A 25,333-nucleotide genomic window follows, 5' to 3' on the forward strand; every position below is an offset into this window, starting at 1 on the left:
TTCTATTCTATTTTCTGTTACCGTCGTTGTATTCAGTTTCATACGAATTTCTGCTAATTTCATTTTCTGAATTTCCGCTTCCCTGTTATTTCTCACTCATCTGTTCTCAAATTTTTTCATTGTAGAATTCTGCATTTTCTCTGTTTATCTCTATTCAGATTCCACTATTTAATTTCCGATATATCTTTTTTTCATGTGTTGGTATTATCTTTTATACAGTCTTTTTATTTTCTTCAACATCTCCTGTAAACCCTTTCTAACCTGTGTTCGTAGTACCCAATTACTACTTGTGCGTCCTGATGTAGGAAGAGTTTAATGAGCACCCTTCGACCGTTAACATGTGCGTCTGTCCTTCCCGCGTTCGGATATTTCGAATGTTCGGAATAAAATCGATTTTTTTAGTTTGGGGTTCACCCAGCCTTCGTAGAATGGATACCTGAGAAAACCTCCGAGGTAAAGGCACCAGAGCGTGGTGCCGTCTAGATATGTGGGGCCTTACATCAATCCAACCAGCTCTTGGGGGTTCCAATTGCCTATTCTTCTTACATCTACTGCTTTTTAAAATATTTTTGTCTTTTTAAAAAGTCGGTTAATTCCCGAAAAAACGTCTCATAATAATCTTCTTCCCTTAATTCTTAAGTCCAATTTTGTAATTTTGCCCTAGTTTCAATCGGTGGTGCCCATCCCCCCAAACCACCCCAAAACGTACTGGTAGCCTGTGGCTCCTTTCTTAATCAGAATCAGTTTATATCTGCCTACGTCTTCCACTACAATTTTGTTCTTTTAATCAAAACAAATGTATCATTGGCTATGACAGTTATTTTACAATGTTATTTGTACTAAGTTCTCCTTCACAGCGTTCGTAAAAATATCATTATGATATAATTAAATTTCAATTATGTAATTTTCAATGAAAGGTTAAGTATCTCCTAAAAGATCTCATGTGCGCAACCTGTGCTCTAAAACTCGCTTGTGAGCACCCCTCTATTAAGTTGTAGTTTGACAATTTAATTTAAGCGTAGATCATGTTTTCTACTTACTTCTATTTACTGCAATATTTTCTAAACTGTAGCAAAGTATGAAACGATTTTAACTCACAGCGTATTTTATTATCTTCTAGATTTGTGATGGTTTCTTTTGTGAAAATGCGAGATACATTGCAAGCTTTTGGTCTTATATTTAAATATAAATATATACCATATATTACAAACAGAAATTTTGTAAGGCAGGAAATTTAGCTGAAGGTGCTGATTGTCAAATATTTTATATGTATTGTACATGAATTTCTGACTCAACATGTATATTTTTATTTCCTTTTTAGGGGATCCTGCAAGCTGTTTTTTAGAGACAACCCTTTAAAGATAGTTCGTGCTGAAGGCCAATACATGTACGATGAGAAAGGCGAACAATATTTAGATTGCATCAATAATGTGGCGCATGGTAAATTTATATTTCAGTTTTATACATTTTTTAGAATAGTAGTTTTGCAGATCTAGCAATCTTCTATTTGAACAATCTACATCCAATGTCACTTATTTGGTCTGTCTTGGTTATAAAGCATGTTGCCAATTTCTTACTTCGTGGGTAGATTGTAGCTGTTTTGGAAATACAAGAGCAACATGTTTGAAATATTGTATTTACGGTATTCTCGATATGATTTCCTCGTTATATATTTATATAAATACAGGAACACCTTGAGTAACGCAGTAAATTGAAAAAATGAAATGAAATCTTTCAGTTTTACGTCCCGTGGTTATGCCGGCTAGGCTAAAGGAGACGGTGATGATGATAAATGAATGAAATGGTGGAATGAAGAAAGTGGGAGGATACGGGAGAACCCAGAGGAAACCCACGCACACGGTGTTTGTATACCACAAAGTTCACTTGGCGCGAGCTGGGATCGAACCAGGGACCCCAAGCAACAGAGGTGAACGCTCTACCACTGATCCACCGCGGCCGCAGTAAATTGATTCCAAGGTTGTTCTTGAAGGTCTAGTGACAAGGGGTTTAATTCAATTTGTTCATTACAAAAAAAAGAAGAAGAAGAAGAATAAAGAAAGAAAAGAAAGAAAGAAAGAAAAAAAGAAAAATAAGAGGGTTTAAAAATATGTTAATTTGCATAAATTAGATAATATTGAAAATCCTTTTTTAAACATAAAAATGTAAAAAAAAATCTTCAATAGTAAATGAAATCTTTGAGTTTTACGTCCCATGTTTATGCCTTATGGGCTAAAGTATACATTACATGATTAATGAAAGTGAATGGTTATGAAATGAATTGGTGGATAAATAAATGTGGGAGGAAAGGGGAAAAATCCTGACGAAATCTACTTATGCGATGTTGTCTACCACAAACTCACATATCAAAGAATTGAACCAGACCCTTTGCACCAGATGTGTACGCTTTAGCACTCAGCCATTATGCTCCCTATTCAAATATACTTAATATAGTTATACTACTAGCTAATATACGACCTCGGATTGTACTGTTTCCATCTGTACTGGTGAACGTGCTATGTACTACTTTTATTTGGTATTGATTTATGGTTTTTAAAATTTGAGTTTTCAAACCAACTGTCAATTCGTAGATGTGTGTAATAATAAAAATCCGATGATTGTTATATGTAAGATATTCCTATTTAGAATTTGCAATGGTTGTGTATGCATGCATGTATCCATTTAATCCAAATCCGGGGTTGTAAACGCTCACTTTTGAAACGAGCTTAGCTCAGCTCAAACTCAGAGTGCAAAAAACGAGTTGCTCCAACCTCAACTTTTTAAAAGGAATACGCTCAGTTTTTTTTTTTTTTTTTGAGCTGACGTTCAACTCCACGTTCAACAAAAGAAAATATGCTCTGATCATTTAATAACAAAATATTTACAATGATGTAAATTGAGAACAGTCCGGATTGCAATTGGAAATAATGGGGTAAAATATATTACTTTACAAAGAAAAAAATAATATCACAGGAGCTCATTTATACAACCAGCAAATCTGTAATTACAGTAATAAGATACAGTAAGAATGACCTCCATATGTGCCTCCATAAGAGAAGCGCTCTATACATCTTATGTACCCTACACTTCCTAAGTACTTGTCTGAAGTATTGTAAAGCTGTGCGAATTCGATGCCTTTACATTATGCCACTTCTTGGTTGCCTTTACTCCTTCAGCCCTTGCACCTCCCTATGTATTATCAAACAACTATTTTTGTCCAACATGTCTAGCGAAATGGCAGTCTGCTAATAGAATAAATGTATTTAAAGCTTGAAGAGATTTATTTGACCAAAAACAAACAATATTTTGCAGTTATATTTTGTATTCTGGGCAATTAATTTGTACGAAAGGATTAAATCTATCTACATTATGCAAGTTTCAAGTACCATAATAAATGCTTTAAAAATCGGTCAATCTATATTGTTATTTGGTATCAATGAAGATTGCTTCACCATTTTTAATTTTAAAAAAATTTTTGAAATGCTATTACCATATACATTCGCGTATATATACTTAAAGTTTTATTCCCAGTCAGTTTGTGAGTGAGGGTTATTTTTGTTGAGCACTGCGTGCCAATAAGTAACTTTGCAGACGTTAGCCTAAACTTATATATCTTAGGACTGGGCTATTCAAAAACATTGCAACGAACACCATTTTCTTCAGCACTTCTTTAATTTTGACTCTCAGCATGAGAATCCTATTAGGTGAAAATTACTAGCTAAATTTAGTATTGAAATTTAACAAATTCTGCTATTTAGATCGAAAGTTTGTAATGAAGAGGTGAAATATCAAAGTTGATTTTTATTTCATGTGGCACTATAGTTACTATAACTAAAGTACACTGATAAAATTTTTCATACAATTTTTATGATTATTTCATTTGAAATTTTGTAATTTTTGCAATGTTTGAAGAAATTTCAACTATGATATTTGGCTTCGAACGAAGCTGTGAATTTTCAAAAGTTCTACGGAAAATATTTTTATGCTACACTCAGCCATTTGTTTCTGAACTAAATACTTAGCCAACTTGAACCATAGAACATATTGTTTAAATTTATTATTTCTATTTTAGTGTTGTATGAGTTTACAACATTCAAATAAAAGAATTTAATTTTGAAAATTAAATAAAATTGATCATCAACACCGAAATATATAAAGTATTAAAAGAAATAAAAATATTAATAGAGCATTGGAAAATATGAAACTGATTATTAGAATTGAATTAAGAATAAGTATAGTAGGTCTCTGCACTCTCATTATGAACTTTTCGGATGGAAGTGGCAGCCAAGAATAGATTTTTTTTCAACATCGAAACAGATTTTGAACTAGAAACGTTTGCCTATTTTCTATTACCTATTGTATTACGTATTTTTGTCCCACAAGAAAAAAATTATTACTCATATCGACCTTAAAACTCCAAAAATACAGCCTATTAGTTAAAAAAAAGTAATAAAGTAATGATATGATTACATAATCAGTGTTAATTTACGCAAATTGATCCAGTGTGTTAAGTTAAAATAAAATTTTAATAACCTACATTCATCGGCTTGTAAAACGACCAGTAAGCAAATGCATTACAAATCAGAAAAAACACTTAAAAAGTAAAAGATATGATACCGCACTAAACGTTCTCGCTCAAATTTCTTAAACTAAATCAATTTATGCTGTAATTATTACGGAGATATTGACTTATGAAACACGAACAAAATTACAAGACGTTTTCGGAAAACTTCGTTAGAAGAAAATTCACTCCTGGAATGTTTCGAGATAGTATTTATGCCATTTATTAGAATTATTATTGAAATATTTGTTTATGAACTACCAACAAAATTGCACGAGTCGTATTTGAAGAAATATCTGACAAATCGCCAAGAGTAAAGTACTTCTTTGAATATTTTCATGACAAGCGATTTATGCATTTTTATAGGGCTATTAATTTATTTGTGAAATATGAACAAAATCGCCTGATTCATTTTGAGAAAGTCAGTCTGGAAATACTCCCAAGAGTATTCTTTGTGGATTTTTTTTAAAATATAGTTATGCCATATTGTCAGGTTATTAGTGAATCATTGGGGGAATCCAATACAAAATCTCAATCTCCAACAAATCTTGATGTTTTTTCTTTTTCCAAACCAAACACAATACTAGAAAAACTATCTTTTAAACTAAATCTTTAAATTAGAGTATAAAATGTCCTAATTGGAATAAGATTCTTAAGCAGAAACAAGCTCTTCTCGCTCGTCGAGCCGCTAGAATACGTGTTTTGGTGCACGACGGCCGGGTTTAATTCTCGGTAAGAGAACACTGAACTCAGGTTCAGATCGCACTTTAAACTGTAATGAGTTTGGTGCTAAAAAAATCAATCAGAAATGAAATTCTTGTACTTTGTGTCGGCCTGTACCGTAGTGATCTTTACATTGGTATTATAGACTAAAATGAATACAAAAGGGATTTAATTTAAGATTAGAAACAGCGCTGTTTCCTTATATACTGTTTCCTTCTATATTATTATTATTATTATTATTATTATTATTATTATTATTTTGGTAACCTATTCACCTTCCTTTTTCCTCCCTGTATTCCACTACAGTATATTTTTGCGATAGAGAGTTGGTGTTTTCTTATTTTAAATGATCTGGTATTATGGTTAGTCTTTTGTCAATGTCATGTGATTGCTATACTTAAATTTGATTGGTTGTTTATCCTTCCGATGAAGGAGCTTTGAAATTAAGTGATTGGGCCCGTCACTTGTTCTCTTCGCTAGGTATGTGTTACACCATATGTAATATTGTGTACAGTATATTTTATTTTGTGAATTTAAAATTATTCTGGGTTTTTCCGTGAGTATATATATATATATATATAAAAAAACATGTAGATAGAAAATTGATAAATATTCTAATTGAACCATCAGTTCAAATATTGGTATTGAATTTCTATAATATAAATATGTGTATTTCAAATATGGTTTATGCTGAATATGTCTTGTGATAAGGCAGGAGCCATCTTGGACTTTTTACTTCATGCAACATGTGCCTGATAAATTTTTCAGTAATTATAAATTTCTTGTGGTTTTTGCATGAATCGAAATTGTTTAAATCTACTAGTAGTTGAAAATATTTTTCAAAATCGGACAAACTTTTACGAACTTTACAAATTCGTTGTTAGATTCAACATTACGTTTATATTTTTTTTTTAAATAATAATAAAATTTGTTAATGTTATCTGAAATTTTTGTGTTGTTTATCAAGTAGAGTTATGTTCCTGCAACCTTTGAAGACGTATTATTATTTGTTGAACTTTAGCATACCATTCTCTTTCAGTAGCTTACATTTTTACGTGCGTTAAGCGGCGTTGTAAACCACATACCTGGCCCGGGAAACTCTTCTCGGAGGGGCTACTTGTTTGAGTAGAGGGAAGGGAACGTAAAACTTTCTTTCCTGATTTTCAAAGATTTAGTTTTTCTGGGAAGGGACGGTAATGGCAACATTACCCACCTTGGCTGTTACAAAAGAAGAGAACAAGTCATTTATATTTTTTTAGGGTATGCTTTAAAAGTTTAAAGTCAGTTATAGTCTTCATTGGTACTATAAAGCAGGCGGGATTGAACCCAATTCTTGGCACATGTTAGTCAATATCCTTACTTACTTGTTTATATTCATCATGGCTTTTGGTGGTGATAGTTCCTTTTTTATGGATGAGATACCGCTTTTTAAGGAAAATGAAAATGTAGAACACGTAGAACAAAGAAAGGTCGAATCAATATTTTTGAAAGAAATTGCTACAATGAATCCAATTGACCAAAGACAGGTCGTAGAAACGTTATCAGAAGGAGAAGCAAAATCACTGCTCTATAGATTCCTTGCTAATAAAACAGCTGACCCACAGTCGTCTGTTGACCTTGATAAGCAGGAGGTAGTTATAGCACCTGTGAGTAATACAAACACGATGCCTGTTGTACCAAGTGTTCATTCACCTTTTGCTGGCTCGCTAGTTGATAAGAATGTGCAAGGTCAGGAATGTAACTTAACTTCTTCTTCGAATGCTTGTTTTTCAAAACTAGAACAGAATTCCGCAGCTTTGGTACTTCGATCTTTCTTTGATAATTTACCAAGTTGTGACGGATCTAACCCTATAGTATTATATGAATTTGTTAAACAAATAGACGAGTTTTATAATGTAGACCGTTTTCCTTTCCCGGCATTACTGTATTCTTTAAGAGGAAAAGTATCAGGTCCTTTAAAAAATGTATTACTGGAATTGCCTAGTCAGCTTCGTACCTGGGAGCTCACGCGAGATTATATTTTTCATAATTTATTATCGGAATGTGCTATACAATCCATAGTTGTTGAATATATGTATAAACCCCAAGGTCAGGCGGAGAACTTGAAAGACTTTGTTAAACGTTTAGTCACAGTGGACCGTTTGCTTAAATTAAATTGTGGTGATGAGAGATTAATAAGTTTCATTACCAGTGGCGTTCTGCCTCGAATTAAAGGGAGGTTATTTTATAATCAGAAACCTAAAACTATGAGTGAATTACACCGACTGGTTAACGATTACACCTTTCATGAACTCTATTCTAAACAATTTGAGTTTAAGGTGCGCTCTCAAGTAGGGTTGCCAGTTGTGAATAAAAACTTTACAAATAAACAAAAACAAAAAACTGTTGCGTGCTTTCTCTGTGGCGGTCCGCATTTAAAACGGAACTGTAGTTTAAATAAAAATTCGTCCTCAGCTATGTCGTTTGTTGGAAATAATGAAAAGAAAGTGTGCTCTGTAGAAGATAGTGGGGGCGTTGCCTTGGTGAACCTTAAAGTTGGGGATTTTTCAGTCGTCTCTGCCTTAGATTGTGGGTGCACGGCTAATTTAATTAGTTTGGACCTTTTTAATAAAGTTAAGAACTTAGATGAAGTCCGTGTTAATTATAAAGACTGTTTTCGTGGAAAAACTATTAACAGAGAAGCATTAGTGTTACGTCCTTCAGTGTTGCTATTCTTGGTTATAGATGGATATAAGTTTCAGTGCAAGTTTTATGTGATGAAAAATCTTGAATATCCAATTCTTTTGGGACTCGATTGTTTTCGTCGAGAGGGATTATGTATTGACTTTGATAAAAACACGTTATATTGGACCAAGTCAAAAATAGAAGTTCCCTTAGTAAAATCTTCTCCCCCCTCCCCTCTTACTTATAACAAAAAGAAGTCTGTTGCTGGTTTTTATCCTTCCAGGGAGGGGAGTGTGAGCGAAGCTGCCGCCAAACTTTTCTTGGGAGATTCTTCGCCTCATTCCCGTAGGCCCTGGACTTGTAAGAGAAATTTGTTTGGGGTCCCAGAGAGGACTCTTGTTTGGAGCAAATAAAGCGAGCTTTTGAAGAACAGATTATTTTGTCCATCCCCAATTTAAATAAAAGATTTTATTTGCATGTAGATTCTACGTTGAGATCTCAAGCCGCAATTTTGTCTCAGAAAACGGACGAGGGCTTGTTGAAACCAGTTTGGTTTTTCAGTAAGACTTTAAAACCCGCTGATTTTAATAGAACAATATATCAATTGGAATTACTTGCCATATATAATGCGGTGATGCGCTTTCGTTCATTCTTGAGTAACGAATTTACTATATTTACGGACAATAATGCTCTCGTACACATGTTACGTAATCCGAAGAATTTAGGTCGTTATGGAAATATAGTACAGAATTTATTTGAATTTAAATTCAAAATTGTGCACATTTCGAGCGCGAAGAATTTTCAAGTGGACTTTTTGACGCGGATTTATGAAATCAATCCCACGGATGTAGATGTTGATCCTTGTTCCATTAATTCCGCGGAGAATTGTATGTTTAGTCTATGGAGTTTACCATTGTCACATACAGATATTGTACAACATCAACGAACAGAAGCTGATACTAAAGATATTTATCGGGAGGTGGTTGAACATGGTGGGGAATACCAAGATTATAAGATTGTGAAAGATATCTTGTATCAACATACTAAGGCGAAATATTCACCTTATAAGGTTTTGGTTCCCCGTTTACTTGTCCCTATGTTATTAAGTTATTATCATTCGATGTTACCCAATGGGGCTCACCTTGGGATTTTGAAGAGTTACAAGAAACTTTCCAAGTATTTTACTTGGAAGAACATGTACGACGAAGTTCGAGAGTATGTGAGACGGTGCCATGAGTGCCAACTCTCGAAGGCTCGAAATTATCTTCCTCAAGGGCAGTTGATCTCAGAATATTGTTCTGAGGTGAATGGCCATAACTACGTAGATTTGGCTGGGCCTCTCCCGTGTAGTTATGGATACCGGTACATTCTACTTTGTCTCGATAATGCGTCTCGATTCCTTCATTTAGTTCCTTTACGTAATGCAACGAGCAAGCTTGTTATCAAAGCCCCGAATGATATTTTTTGTCGTTTCGGATTTTGTCGTTCTCTTACGAGCGATAAAGGTCCGTGTTTTTCTTCCGTAGAATTCAAGAATTTCCTTTTTGGAAATGGAATAAAACATATTAGGAGCTCTCCTTACTTTCCTGGTGGAAATGCAGTTGAGAAATACGTGAGATTAGTAAAAACTAGCCTGAAATCCTATTTGAATGGAAAACAGGAGAAATGGGCATATTTTATAAACCAACTGCAGTTTTCTCTAAATACTGCTGAACATTCAGAGTTGAAATTTTCTCCATTTAGATTGTTTCTTGGGAGAGATCCTATTGATACCTTGATGGTTAAGTGGAAAATTTCCTCTGAAGATATTGATGGCCCTAATAATGCCACTATATGGGAGCAAGCTTTAGAAAACATGCACAAAGCTTGGGAAGAGAGACGAAGGATATATAATAAGCGTACTGTTCCTGTCACCTTTGCTGTCGGTGATCGTGTTTTGATCAAATCACAGCAAAAGTCATTCCTACAGGATAAGGTTACAAAATCATTAGCCTTTAATTGGTGGGGTCCTGTTACTGTGATTGCTAAACCTACGGCAAATACATTAAAATGCAAAACAAACGGTAATAAAATAGTCGTGACGCATACTACTTTAGCTAAGCTCTACAGAGAGCCCAGAAATTTGTGTGGTGGAACTATGTAAGGTAAATTGTTGTTTCTTGAATTGTATATTTATTGTTCATGTTCATCATCATTCATTCGCTACTAACCCTTTTCATCATCATTTCATCTCATGCTCATTACGATATTGTATTGTACATATGTGTTTTGGTTTAAAATGAAAAATATTCTGAAGAATTTTTTTTTTTTTGGAGGGGGATGTTGTACCGTAGTGATCTTTACATTGGTATTATAGACTAAAATGAATACAAAAGGGATTTAATTTAAGATTAGAAACAGCGCTGTTTCCTTATATACTGTTTCCTTCTATATTATTATTATTATTATTATTATTATTATTATTATTTTGGTAACCTATTCACCTTCCTTTTTCCTCCCTGTATTCCACTACAGTATATTTTTGCGATAGAGAGTTGGTGTTTTCTTATTTTAAATGATCTGGTATTATGGTTAGTCTTTTGTCAATGTCATGTGATTGCTATACTTAAATTTGATTGGTTGTTTATCCTTCCGATGAAGGAGCTTTGAAATTAAGTGATTGGGCCCGTCACTTGTTCTCTTCGCTAGGTATGTGTTACACCATATGTAATATTGTGTACAGTATATTTTATTTTGTGAATTTAAAATTATTCTGGGTTTTTCCGTGAGTATATATATATATATATATAAAAAAACATGTAGATAGAAAATTGATAAATATTCTAATTGAACCATCAGTTCAAATATTGGTATTGAATTTCTATAATATAAATATGTGTATTTCAAATATGGTTTATGCTGAATATGTCTTGTGATAAGGCAGGAGCCATCTTGGACTTTTTACTTCATGCAACATGTGCCTGATAAATTTTTCAGTAATTATAAATTTCTTGTGGTTTTTGCATGAATCGAAATTGTTTAAATCTACTAGTAGTTGAAAATATTTTTCAAAATCGGACAAACTTTTACGAACTTTACAAATTCGTTGTTAGATTCAACATTACGTTTATATTTTTTTTTTAAATAATAATAAAATTTGTTAATGTTATCTGAAATTTTTGTGTTGTTTATCAAGTAGAGTTATGTTCCTGCAACCTTTGAAGACGTATTATTATTTGTTGAACTTTAGCATACCATTCTCTTTCAGTAGCTTACATTTTTACGTGCGTTAAGCGGCGTTGTAAACCACATACCTGGCCCGGGAAACTCTTCTCGGAGGGGCTACTTGTTTGAGTAGAGGGAAGGGAACGTAAAACTTTCTTTCCTGATTTTCAAAGATTTAGTTTTTCTGGGAAGGGACGGTAATGGCAACATTACCCACCTTGGCTGTTACAGGCCATAATAATAATAATAATAATAATAATAATAATAATAATAATAATAATAATAATAATAATAATAATAATAATAATAATAATAATAATTCACTTTTGTAAAATATAACCTCAATCTGTCCTTGTTATTACGATGTAAACTAATTAACGCAAAGATTCTGAAGTTAGATGGTGAGTTCAAAGAATAATACCAAAATATGATGAAACATAAAATAAAATTCAAAGAATTTACTATAAAAGAAGAAAAAGAAGAAATTGCTATAAAAGAACATGTTCGAAGCCCAAGCACATCTATGTTAGTTATTTCTATACAAAGTCTAGAAATTTAACATAACATAAAATACTTCCAAAATCGTATACAAGTCAGCCCCAAATAGAAGGAAGGCTTATTTTATTAAAAATCAAATTTTTAAAAAAGCAATAAACACGGACCAAAAGAAATAGCAGATATGGATTAAAAAAAACATATTGATGTGATATTGTCTTCAGCTGTGCTGAGTGTTCTTTTTTCTTCATTTGATACCCTGTAACAATATTGACATTTGACCCTGTAACAATATTGTACAGTATTTCTGCTGTATTTTCATTCTGTGTATTTCCAAGAATTATCCAGAGAATTATCTTGATTTATATGACTTTTCTTTGATATTTCCTCGTCTACTTTCCTTGTACACTTCACTTATTCCTCTTGTTACATAATGGCCACTTGACATATGATACAAATAGGAATTTCCCTATCTCAATACAAGTGAAATTTGTGCTTCATTTTTCCTTTAAGGACAATGGGTTGGCTTATTTGATATATTGTTTATAATATTCTTCCAACTACTTCTATTTGTAACATTGTTTTTTTTCATTCTTGTTCCTGGTTAGTAATGCGGAAAGTTGCAGTCGTTACAGTACATAATTCCAATGTTTATACAAAAGTTATTGTGTTTGAAGAATTTAATCTGCATGTACTTTTCTATTGAGGACATCTCATCTTACGCTAATGCTTTGTCAATAGCTCTTTCTTCATAAGCCATAATATTTTTATGATGTTTACTATTATGTAATGTTGTTTCTTTGCCTTTTAGGTAATCAACTATTATGCTTGCTGTAATAGTGCTTGTTTCGGTAATAGAGTAGTTAACTTAAATTTACAACAGTATGCTACGTAATAGGATTTCAAATATTGTAAAGTAACTATTTACTAACATTTATCGAAACGCAAATTTATCAATATGGAGAACAGACTATTAGTTTTGTTTTCAAGTTAGTATCAAATTAACGAATCTATACATTCGTGACAGAGCTATTATTTCTGAAAAAGGATCCTAATCTCGGATAATGTTTATGCTTATGTTCTTAAACGTGCGCCATTTACTTTACTGGTAATGGACTGTCTTCTAACAATGGAAACTTCCAATACTTGTTTTTAGTTTTTATTGTACCTTACTAATCGCTGGTTTTCAACTAACACTTAAAATAAACCACAAAGTACATATAATAACTTCACTGTGTTCATTGCACTTAAATAACAAACTTAACTTTACAATTCTGGAAGAAATGTTCGTGCCTCGTGCCTTATGCACCTTCTCTCTTCAACACTTTCCATCTTGAATAACAAATGAAATCTAAATTTCGTAAAAACAGTGTTTCCAGCTCTTAAAACAATATTACTACATAATATAAGACTTAACATGCCGCCCGCCAAAAAAGGGCTAATGACCTTTTTTTAAAAACAAAGAAAAGAAAACAAACTTTACATAACAACAAATAAAATAGACTAAAACAGGAAATAAATATACTTTAACATGAATGACATTGCGATTCATCATTATTTGGTAAAACACAAAGTCCTCTAATTGAGCGTTTATATAAACCATTGGAAGTTTTAACAGTAGCCACTCGAACCAAACCGTCAGGTCCAGAATGCACTTCAATGATAACTCCCAATTTCCACGATAGAGGAGGTAGCTTATCTTCTTTGAGAACCACCAATTGACCTGGCTGTATGTTGGCACAGCTTCTCTTCCACTTATTTCTTCCTTGTAGTTGTGACAAATATTCAATATACCATCTTCTCCAAAACTGTTGAAATTGTTGTTGGATCCTTTGCCATCTTTGAATTGAACTAATCTTCTCCTGATGTAAGTCACGTTCTGGTAGTGCTGTCAATGGTTGACCAATAAGAAAATGACCAGGAGTTAATGCTACTGGATCATTAGGATCATTGGATAATGCTACAAGAGGTCTCGAATTTAAACAAGCTTCTATTTGTGTGATTAATGTTGTTAATTCTTCAAACGTGAGATATGACATTCCCATGACTCTCCTTAAGTGGTATTTAAAGGACTTAACTGCAGCCTCCCAAAGACCACCGAAGTTGGGCGAATATGGCGGAATAAAATGCCATTGGATTCCTTCAGTAGTTGCAAAATTCTTAATCCTTTCTTGATGGTCAGCTGTATGCAACAACTTTGCGACTTCTTGAAGTTCCTTGTTGGCACCAATGAACGTAGTTCCATTGTCGCTATAGATATGCTTGCATTTACCTCGACGAGATATGAACCTTCTCAAAGCAGCTAAAAATGCCTGACTAGTAAGATCACTCACAACTTCGAGATGGATAGCCTTTGTTGCTAAACACACAAACACTGCAATGTAGCACTTCACCTTTGTTTTTGACCTTCTGGTACCAGTTTTAATGTAAATAGGACCGGCAAAGTCAATTCCAGAATTTGTGAAAGCTCTTGTTAGTTCTACTCTATGTTTTGGTAGTTGTCCCATTAATTGTTCTGGTCCAGACGCCTTTAATCTTTGACATGTAATACACCTTCTAATAACTTTCTTGATGGCATTTTTACCATTAGGTATCCAATACCTTTGCCTTAGTGATGCTAGCATTAACTGACATCCAGAATGTAGCAATCGCCTGTGTTCATGTTCTATAATTAGACTTGTTAGGTGATGATCTGGTGGTAGAATAATTTGATGTTTAACATCAAATTCAAGTTCAAACATCTTTAATCTTCCACCAACTCTTAGTAATTGTTGATCACATATGAAAGGATTGAGAGACAAGAGTTTGCTCTTATTGCTAACTCTTCCACTTTCTTTAAGATCAGCCATTTCCTTAGCATAAACTGAACTTTGAACTTCTCGTATTAGTCTGATTAAAACTTCTTCAATTTCTTCCAAAGTAAGAGCGTCTACATTTCTTCTTGATGTTTCTACTTTAGCATTCTTGGAAAACCGCATGCAATAAGCCAAGACTGTCTGAAGTTTGTTCAAAGTAGAGAATCTTTCGATCATACTATTATCTTGAGTTGTCACTAAGTAACTTGATTTTAATTTCTTCTGTTCAGGAATCTCTCTGAGTGGGACAGGCTCCGTTTTAGGCCAATCAAGTGAAGAACACTGTAACCATTGAGGACCGTTCCACCACAAATTATTATGTATTAACTTGTCAGGACTTGTTCCCCTTGATATAATATCTGCAGGATTTTCACTTGAAGCGACGTGTCTCCATTCTCCTTCCACTTCTTGTACCTCAGCAACTCGATTGCCAACAAATGTTTTCCATCTATTTGGAATTGCTCTTAACCATGCTAAGACCACCATAGAATCTGTCCACATATATACCTGGGATATTCGTTGTTTTAATGCCTTAGTTACCTTCTTGACAAGTTTTGATGACAACACTGCTGCACATAACTCTAAGCGAGGCAGGGAAATCTTCTTTATGGGCGCCACTTTGGACTTAGCACATAATAGCTTCGAAGTAACTTGACCATCCTTGTTGACGGATCTTAAATACACACATGTCCCATAAGCCTTTTCTGAAGCGTCTGAGAAAGCGTGAACTTGAATGTCTATCAAGGTACCTGACTGAAGAACCATTCTGTCTACACTGATATCTGATAATGAAGGAATAAATTCAAGTACTGTCTTGCATCTTTGCTGTAGTTCTTTAGGAAGTGTTTCATCCCACTCCAATCCTGCTTGCCACAGATCTTGAAGAATTATCTTACATACGATTGTTATTGGACTAACAATTCCCAACGGATCAAAGATTGAAGCAATAATACCCAACATCTTGCGTTTTGTTAAATTATTATTCGACCTTTGATTTAAAGTGAATCCATTCATCACTTGAAGTTGATCAGTTGCTGGATGCCAAAGTAATCCTAATGTTTTGACTTGACCCTTATCGTCTAAGCGTAATGGAAGTTGTGTTTCTCTCAATTCTTCAGAGATGGATTCTAATAATTCAGTACTGTTGGAACACCACTTTCTTAGCAAAAAACCACCCTTTTGTAGCATTTGTATTAATTCGTCCTTTATCTTTAAAGCTTCCTCCACACTTTCAGCCCCTGAAATACAATCGTCAATATAGAAGTCATTCTTGAGAATTTGAGCTGCCTTCGGATATTCACAAGCTTCTTCTGCACTTAATTGCTGGAGACACCGAGTAGCAAGGAAAGGCGCTGAGGCTGTTCCGTATGTAACAGTCTTTAATTCATATACCTTAATGGGTTCTTCTTCTGATCTTCTCCACAAGATCTTCTGGAATTTACAGTCACGCTCATCAATCAAAATCGGTCGATACATCTTCTCTATATCTGCAGTAAAAGCTATAGGGTAGGTGCGAAATCTTAATATAATTGACTGCAAATCGTCTTGCACAGTTGGACCAACTTTGAGAACATCGTTCAGTGAAATGCCACTAGTTGAGCATGCGGATGCATCAAATACTACTCTAGTCTTCGTAGTAGTACTAGCTTCCTTAATAACTGGATGATGAGGCAAGTAATATCCTTGAGTAATATTAGAGTTGCCTTCCACTTCCTTCATATGTTCCAAAGCTTCATACTCTTCAAGGAATGCTACATAATCTGTGCGTAACTTGGGGCATCTATTTAACCTTTTTTCTAATTGTTGTAAACGCTGAACAGCTGTCTTATAAGAATCACCTAACTGGATCACTTCTTGTTTGGATGGCAGTCTCACTATAAAGAGTCCTGTTGAATGTCTTCTAGTGTTTGCGATAAAATGTTCTTCGCACTCCTTTTCTTCTTTGGATAGAGGAGTTTCTTGAATATCTTCTATTTTCCAAAACTTCTGCAGCTGATGGCTTAAATCATCGTTGTTGTGCAAAAAGAATGTTCGATGTTCTGGCGTGAAGTTGTTGTGCTTTGGCATCTGATATTGTCCTGAAACTATCCATCCTAACTCTGTATTTTGGAGAACTGGAAACGCTCCTGGACGCACCTGTTGTCCTGCTTTGAGTAGACTAAAGAAAATTCCAGCACCTTACAACAAATCAATCTTACCAGACTTGTTGAAATTAGGATCCGCTAACTGTAAATTCGGTGGAAAGTTCCATTCTTTAATGTCAATATCAGCATCAGGTAAATTTCCCGCTATTTTGGGCAATACAAAACACTCAACATCTACACTAAAATCACTTACAGCAGAGAATACTTGTAACTTACTTCCGTATTTAACGTTGCAACTTACATTATTAATACCTTGTACAGGAACATTGATAGGAAATTTCTTTAATTTTAACCTTTGAATGAGAGATTCTGTTGCAAAATGAGATTGGGAACAACTATCAAGCAAAGCCCTAACCATATGTAATTTACCATTGCAATCTTTAACTTGAACAACTGCAGTTGAAAGTAAAACACGCACATTACTTTTAGGCTTCACAGAGCAATAAGTACTAGTATTAACAACTTCCTGTCCTTGAGACATTGACTTTTCCCCTACAGGTTCCGTAACAGAATCATTTTCAACACTTGCAGCATGATTAGGCTTTGATTTCTTAAAATCACTATGCAATAACGTGTGATGCTTGAGATTACATATTTTGCATGCATTTAGCGAACAATCTTTCGCTACATGGTTGACAACTTTCAAGCAATTAAAACAAAGCTTGTTCTGTTTCGCAAAACTTAATCTTTTAGATACACTTAATTTCTGAAACTCATTACACTTGTGCAACGCATGACTTTGTTGACAGAACGAACACAAAACATTAGTACTTACATAAGATTGTCTAGCATTTTTTACATCCTTAACAACATTGGATTTACTGAAATGCGACTTTGATTGCGTAGATTTTACCAATTCTAAGGCCTGGCATTTATTTTCTAAAAAGACATGAAGTTCTTCTAAACTAGCAAACTGTTCCCTATTTGTTTGATTTTCGAAGTCTTTACGTGTTTGTTCATCTAGCTTTTCCAAAACTAGGTGCGATAACAATATATCCTCCAAAGGATTATCTAACTGTAACGCCTTAAGTGCATTTACGTTACTTATAGTTTGATTTAATAATGTCCTTAAGTCCGCCACTGAATCTTTACTGACAGTTGGTAATGAAAACAATGCCTTTACATGAGCAGTTGCTATTAGCTTTGGATTATTATACCTTTTGCATATCATTTCCCAAGCAAGTTTGAAATTTTCACCTGTCACTGGTATATTCTCAACTAATTTGCTTGCTTCACCTGATAATGAGGACAACAAATAATGAAATCTTTGAATATCATCTAAACTCTGATTGTTTACAACCAAACTACTGAAAGTATCATGAAAATGTCTGAAATCTGTAACTTGACCTTTAAATGTTGGTAGCTTTATGACTGGTAATTTTAGACACCCTGTATTAGCGGTTGAATCACCTGACGAACTTGTATTGCTACTACTAGCCTTCTCAGCTGTTTCAACAATTGACGTCATTTTTGCAAGAGTATCGTAGTAAGTAGCTTCAAACAACTCTCTATCTTGTGTATATTCATTGTTTTCGTCCTTTAATTCAAGCTGTTTTTGCACTTCATCATATTCTTTGAATATATTAGGTAAACGTGCACACCTAACTTTAATTTGCATTACATCACCGTCTGCTCCAAATTGTTCAACAAATGTTTTCATTCTTGTAAGGGATGCTTTAGCTAGGCCTCTTGCCTTTATAAGAGAATTTGTATTTGAATCCATTGCTTGTGATATATCTACCTGAAGTCCTTATAACAACAGACCTTTACACAAGTAAAAGAAACAAAAAAATATACTTAGCTACGTGACTGCTACATTGCGCCTTTGTTTTTCTTCAGATTGCAATGCACAGCTGAATGCGTAGGCGCGTACGTGATAAGTCCACTAGGTCAATTTTGCTTCTGATTCGTAACACTCACTGTCTTTACACACACATAGTCAATATGAATGTTTAAATGATTCACTTATTATTTTTCTTGGCACAACACTTCCTCCATTCGGCACTGGAGGACCAAAAAAACTGTTTATGCTTATGTTCTTAAACGTGCGCCATTTACTTTACTGGTAATGGACTGTCTTCTAACAATGGAAACTTCCAATACTTGTTTTTAGTTTTTATTGTACCTTACTAATCGCTGGTTTTCAACTAACACTTAAAATAAACCACAAAGTACATATAATAACTTCACTGTGTTCATTGCACTTAAATAACAAACTTAACTTTACAATTCTGGAAGAAATGTTCGTGCCTCGTGCCTTATGCACCTTCTCTCTTCAACACTTTCCATCTTGAATAACAAATGAAATCTAAATTTCGTAAAAACAGTGTTTCCAGCTCTTAAAACAATATTACTACATAATATAAGACTTAACAGATAACATTATGTGAATTTGGACTATGTTGAATGCGTAAATTTCCTCAAAATACGTATTTTCAAATCTTTCATTTATTTTTTGCCAATCACAGAACAATAGAATTAGAATTTTATAAATCTCTATTTCTGTTAAAAGCAATAAGACCTTAAAAACATTAAATAATAATAATAATAATAATAATAATAATAATAATAATAATAATAATAATAATAATAATTAGAATTAGAATTAGAATTAGAATTAGAATTCAAAAAATTTTCTTTGAAGAGCCAGTTCTGAAAACCAGGCTCCATAACCATACAAATCCACTTTGATACATAGGCTTACATGTTTTCTTCTTAAATTACAGCTATAGGTGTGAAAAGTACAAGCTTATCTCATTATACAGGCTATTCCTCAAAGATAACATAAGTTGAAGGCAATATAAGTGAAGTTTTACAAAGCAGTAGGGTATGTGTTTTATGTCCATATACATACCTTGTAGTTTTAACACTGAAATACCAAAATGCCCACTTTCCTTGATAGATCAAAATCCTCTAATGATGGGATGCTTATGTTAAGTATGAAAGTAAATTGGAAACTTCTAAAGATTATAACAGGTTTATTACAATTTGCTTTTAATCCCTCCAAGCATATCAAAATCAGAACTACTACTGGCAGTATTACGACAGAGAGAAAACGAAAGTCTCGATTACAGATACACTGCTAATTAGTGCGGCAATTACTCTAGAATCTGGATTTTCCTATGTAATGTGAACCACAAAGTGTAAGTGATGGGGAATTCGAACATTAAAGAAAGTGCACCCTTTGTTCTTTTCCTTTTATGTGTTGAGTTTTCAGTTTTTGTTTGTTTGTTTGTTTGTTTTACAGTGGAAAGTTTATATGCCAAGTTTCATTTTACTAGCTTCAGATATTTACGATATACACTACTCTTTTAAAAAAAATCTTACCGCACCCTTTTTACGATACGTATTTAGAAAAAAATCTTTCTTATATCCTGCTTTCGTAAGAAAACGATTTTTTAAAATTAAAATTTAACAACTTTACTTGTAGTAGTATGCCCAGAAAGTCACTTATCTTAACTAAATAAACAGTTAAACTCATTGACTTTCATGAACAGTTTCTGATTTCTTTTGACTTGATTATTCGTATATTTCCCACAAGCTGTAGTTTTAAATTTACACACTGTCAAGACCCAGGTTTCAAAAAGGTAACCAACTGTAAATATAATAATAATAATATATGTGTTTATGTACGTGTGTAATATGTATATATTTATTGTCTTATTGAAGCTTTCGTAATTTGGAAATATACCTTTGGTTTGCTTTTAATATGTTAAAAAGCCTACTTTCCTAGAAAAGTTTGCAGGCTACACCCCTAAATGACTATGTGTTGGTTTATTCAAACGTATTGTATTGCATATTACATTAGTAATTTAGCGTTATTTGTTGATTTTTTCTGGCTTATACATATCAACTCTATCAAAACACACTCTGCAATATAGTAACTGTATGTATTCTTAATATATATAATCGGTATTTAGTGTTCACTTATGAAATATCTAGTGGGCTTTTGTCCTACTCTTAATAAAATACAATCCATAGAGTATATATATTACAATTCTGAATGCTTGCTTGGCTTCAAAAAAGTCTGGTACAATATGCTTTTTAAATTTTTTTTTAGGGATTTGTCATGGGATTCTCGTATCTCCATTAAAAAAAAACGATACGGTATTTCTTAATCAATTATATAATTAATTCTTAGAATGAAATAGATTATATCGTGTAATTCATGTATAACTGCAGAACAGATCATGATAATAATAATTTTAGTAGTACAAATATAGCTGTTACCGTTGGAATTAGCTACGTACGTGACATTATTGTCAACTAGTTACTGCATCGTGTGGTGGTGGCGAATTTCAGAACTAAATCAGGTGAATGAAAAAGTCACAAGTCCTAAACGGCATAAGACCTAAACGGCACAACACCTAAAAATCATTTCGCGGCACTAGTCCTAACGGCACAAGACCTAAAATTTAGTTCCAGTGCCTATATTTTTAGGTCTTGTGCCCATTGATGAAAATTTTCCGGAAAATTTTCTGACATAAAAACATACTCCACTTATTCCTACATCGTTGTTTAGCCGTGATGTGAGGTGGAAAATTTTCTTCTATATTTTTCCGGAAAATTTTCCGTACTAAACAAATTGTTAAAAAGTGTAAGATAGTTTAAAGAATCTGAAATGTTCATGGCTCAGACAAGTTTCAGTACTATGTATAATAGGAACAAGTGAACACAATTTTTCATGAATCGAAATATTTTCTGTCTTCTATGGAAAAATGGGAAAACTTCTTATGAGTCGAAAAACTTTCATCATTGTGAAGCAAAAAGAGAAACAACTTTTTGTGAATCGGAAAGTTTTATTGCTCTGTAGAAACAAGTGGAAGGAATTTTCATGGATCGGAAAATTTTCATTGCGATGTAGAAACAAGTGGAAAAACTTTCATAAGCCGGGCAGTTTTGGATATTATGTTTAGTGATGTTAGGAGGAAAATTTTCCACTATGTTTAACTGCACATTGAGATTTAAAATTCAATTCCTGTAGAGGAAAATTAGACAGCAACAAATTATAATTTTCCAATTAGCTTTCGGGAACCAGAAAATTTTCTAATATTTCAAGTTGGGAAGTAAAAATTTACATAGTGTTTCTCTCTCTCTCTCTCTTTCTGTGTGTGTTTGTTTGTTTGTTTGTTTGTTTGTTTGTTTGTTTGTTTGTGAGAAGTGCAGGGAACATACATCGAGTTCGTAGAGAACAAATATCCCATTCCAATATTTAAAATTTAACAAGAAATCGAAAACAAAGCTTTGTGAATTTATCAATTATTTGAAAAACAGAAAACTCCACTATTTCTTCACGTATAGGCCTGCATAAGAGTTCCTTATGAAGATTATTTTTGTAGCAGAAAATAAGAAAAAATGCTTTGATTTTATTGTGTTTAACACTCATAAATCATAATTTCAATATTGGAATTTTATATAATCAACATCTTAGAGCAGATATTTGTATTGTAAAACTACCATTATTATGTATAAAAATGTATTGGAAATAATGACGATTCGATAGAACAAGTACATACATATATAAAAAAGAATTTTTTTTAATTTTGTAAATTAAAATGAAATTACTTGTTGCTTTTAGAACGCAGCGCTAATAATGCACCTTTTTACGTTTCTTTTATTATTTTATTGGAAGAACAACTGCACAAATCAGCTTCCTTATTAGTTATATTTCACTTTCTCTTCTGAATGAATATATGAATAAATAAATGTTTATTTCCAGAAAATGGTCAGTATTTGTTTTCATGAGTTGCTTAAACTCGAATTTTGGATAGTCAAAAATGTAAAGTAGGCACTTTATATTATCTCTACTTATTTATAAATGTTGCAGTAAGTAAATCTAGAAAAGTAGTAAAGCTATGAGAAAACTTCGTCTTACGTGTATTAAACTGACGAAATATAATTTTGTGAGATCAAAGATGGATTCTGAGGGAAGAACGCATTGAAGTTTTTGAAACATTTTTGAAGAAATGAAGAATCGTTAAATTTTCACTTCATGAAATTTTTAAAGACAATATTTATTACCAATAAATTTTACGGCTAACCAACGATGTACGAATAAGTGAAGTATGTTTTTATGAATCGAAAATTCATCACTTTTAATAAATTTAAATTTTAAATAATAGAATGGGATATTTGTACTCTACGAACTCGATGTATGTTCTCGGCGCTTTACACACACACACACACACACACACACACACACACACACACACACACACACACACACACACACACACACACACACACACACACACACATACACACACACACACACACACACACATATATATATATATATATATATATATATATATATATATATATATATATATATATATATATAAACAGATGGTGATCAGAAAAATGGAAACACCTGTAGTTGGCAACACGTCAGATGTATGGGTTGGCAGTGGTGTCGTGGCGCCCGCAACGCCGAATCGCTGGTGGTGTGGTGGTGGTGTGTTAGGTCGGTCTCCATACTACGTCAGGTTCAGTGGAACAGCAGTGTCCAGTGGCGTCAGCAGACGTAGGTAGTGTAAAATGGGAGACCTCTAAGACTTTCAAAGAGGGCAAATTGTTGGTGCGCGGTTATGTGGAATGTGTGTGACGGCAGTGGCTACTGTGTTGGGTGTGTCGCGTGGGACAGTGTCGAAGGTGATGACAGCCTACACAACACACGGGAAAACCACATCGGGGAAGCGGAACAGTGGGCGGAAGAAAATCATGAGTGATATGTCACGCCGGGTATTAAAGAGCATTGTCACGCAGAACCGTCGTGCCACTGCGGAGCAAGTGACGGACCTCCCCCACCCTGTTTCGACAATCACAGTCAGCCGCAAATTACATGACATGAACTTACGGGGTCGTGTTGCACGGGCCAAACCGCTCACCAGGGACCATAACACTTTCGCACGCCGCAAATGGTGCCGCGACCATGCAACTTGGACCGTTGAGGACTGGAAACGTGTGATATGGTCGGATGATTCATCCTTCACCCTATTCCCAACCACGGGCCGTGTTTATGTGTGGAGAACGCCCAAAGAAGCTTATGATCTGCAGTGTCTCCGCCCAACTGTGAAACATGACGGCGGCTCGGTGATGCTGTGGGTCCTGTGGTCACACACTTAGCGGACGAATCACTGCCAACGATTATATCGCAAATTTAGGAGACCACTTGCATCCTATGGTCCGGATATTGTTCCCAGACAATGACGCTATCTTCCAGGATGATAATGCACCCATTCACACAGCTGGCGTTGTTGCAGCGTGGTTTGAGGAACATCGGGATGAAGTTCAAAACCTCCCCTGGCCCGCCCAATCCCTAGATCTCAACATAATTGAACATATGTGGTCCGTCTTGGAAACACGACTCCGGCGACGATTTCCACCTTCATCCTCTCTCAAAGAACTGGACGATGCCCTGCATGAGGAATGGTGTAAAATTCCACTTGCTACCATTCACAACCTCTATGCCTCCATCCCACGTCACATCAAGGCTGTTCTGAAGGTGAAAGGTGGCCCGATACCATATCAATCTGGTAAGTTGCAATTTCGTTCAGGTGTTTCCATTTTTCTGATCACCATCTGTATATACAGAGAGTTGGATTGAGTTGATTTTGAGTTTAACGTCCCTTTCAGCAGCGAGGCTATATGAGACGGGACCAACTGATTAACGTGGAATCCGAACTACATGAGCTTCCGCCTGGAATCGAAGCAAGTCTCCCATGGCAAAGGTGCATATGCTAACCGCTTAGCAACGAAGGAGTTTGTAGAGGGAGAGAGAGAGAAACACTATGTAAATTTTTACTTCCCAACTTGAAATATTAGAATTTTCCGGTTCCCGAAAGCTAATTGGAAAATTATAATTTGTTGCTAACTAACTTTCCGCTACAGAAATTCAATTTTGTAGCTCAATGTGCAGTTAAATATAGTGGAAAATTTTCCACCTAACATCACTATATATAATATCCAAAATTATCTGGCTTATAAAAAGTTTTTTCCACTTATTTCTACATCGTAATGAAAATTTTCCGATCTATGAATATTCATTTCACTTGTATCTACAGAGCAATAAAACTTTCCGATTCACAAAAAGTTGTTTCACTTTTTGCTTCAAAATGATGGAAATTTTCCGACTCATAAATAGTTCTTCAATTTTTCCGTAGAAGACAGAAAATATTTCGATTCATGAAAAATTGTTTCGCTTGTTCCTACATAGTACTGAAAATTGTCTGAGCCATGAAAATTCCAGATTCTTTAAACGATTTTTCACTTTTTAACATTTCTATACATGAATTCAATCAATTTTTTTGATTACTGAGGAATTGTCACTTGATTACTGACATTTTTTTAGAACGGAAAATTTTCCACCTCACATCACTACTTGTGCCGTTTAGGACTTATGAATGTTACCTTTCCAAACGATGCGAAACCAATACTCAAACTTGAAGTAGTACAGCTATAACTACTGGTTGGAATATTTTGATAAGACAAAGATAAAACCTGTTCCTTGGATGCTGAATCCGTATCAAGAAGCCATTACTCGCTATCTCTCACCATTTTTGTTCTATGGCGAAAAAGGTTGAAACCGGGAATGGTTAATGTAAACCATTTACGGCTTGAATAGAGGATTAATGTTACATATTTCTTGGAAGCTGAATCGATTGCAAGAAAACTCATCTCTATATCTC

At 34.1% G+C, this 25,333-nt stretch overlaps 1 protein-coding gene across 1 annotated transcript in view; it reads left to right on the forward strand.

Annotated features, from left to right (window-relative positions):
• The window catches only part of LOC145694940 (5-phosphohydroxy-L-lysine phospho-lyase), a 97,383-nt gene that overhangs the window by 25,607 nt on the left and 46,443 nt on the right, over positions 1-25,333 (forward strand). Inside the window, exon 2 of the mRNA XM_081771727.1 lies at positions 1,322-1,440. Coding sequence (XP_081627853.1) covers positions 1,322-1,440 — 119 coding nt within the window. The remainder of the gene's footprint in view (positions 1-1,321; positions 1,441-25,333) is intronic.

Source organism: Thermobia domestica, chromosome 1, assembly GCF_964235325.1.
Source record: "Thermobia domestica chromosome 1, izTheDome1.hap1.1, whole genome shotgun sequence".
Lineage (NCBI taxonomy): Eukaryota > Metazoa > Arthropoda > Insecta > Zygentoma > Lepismatidae > Thermobia > Thermobia domestica.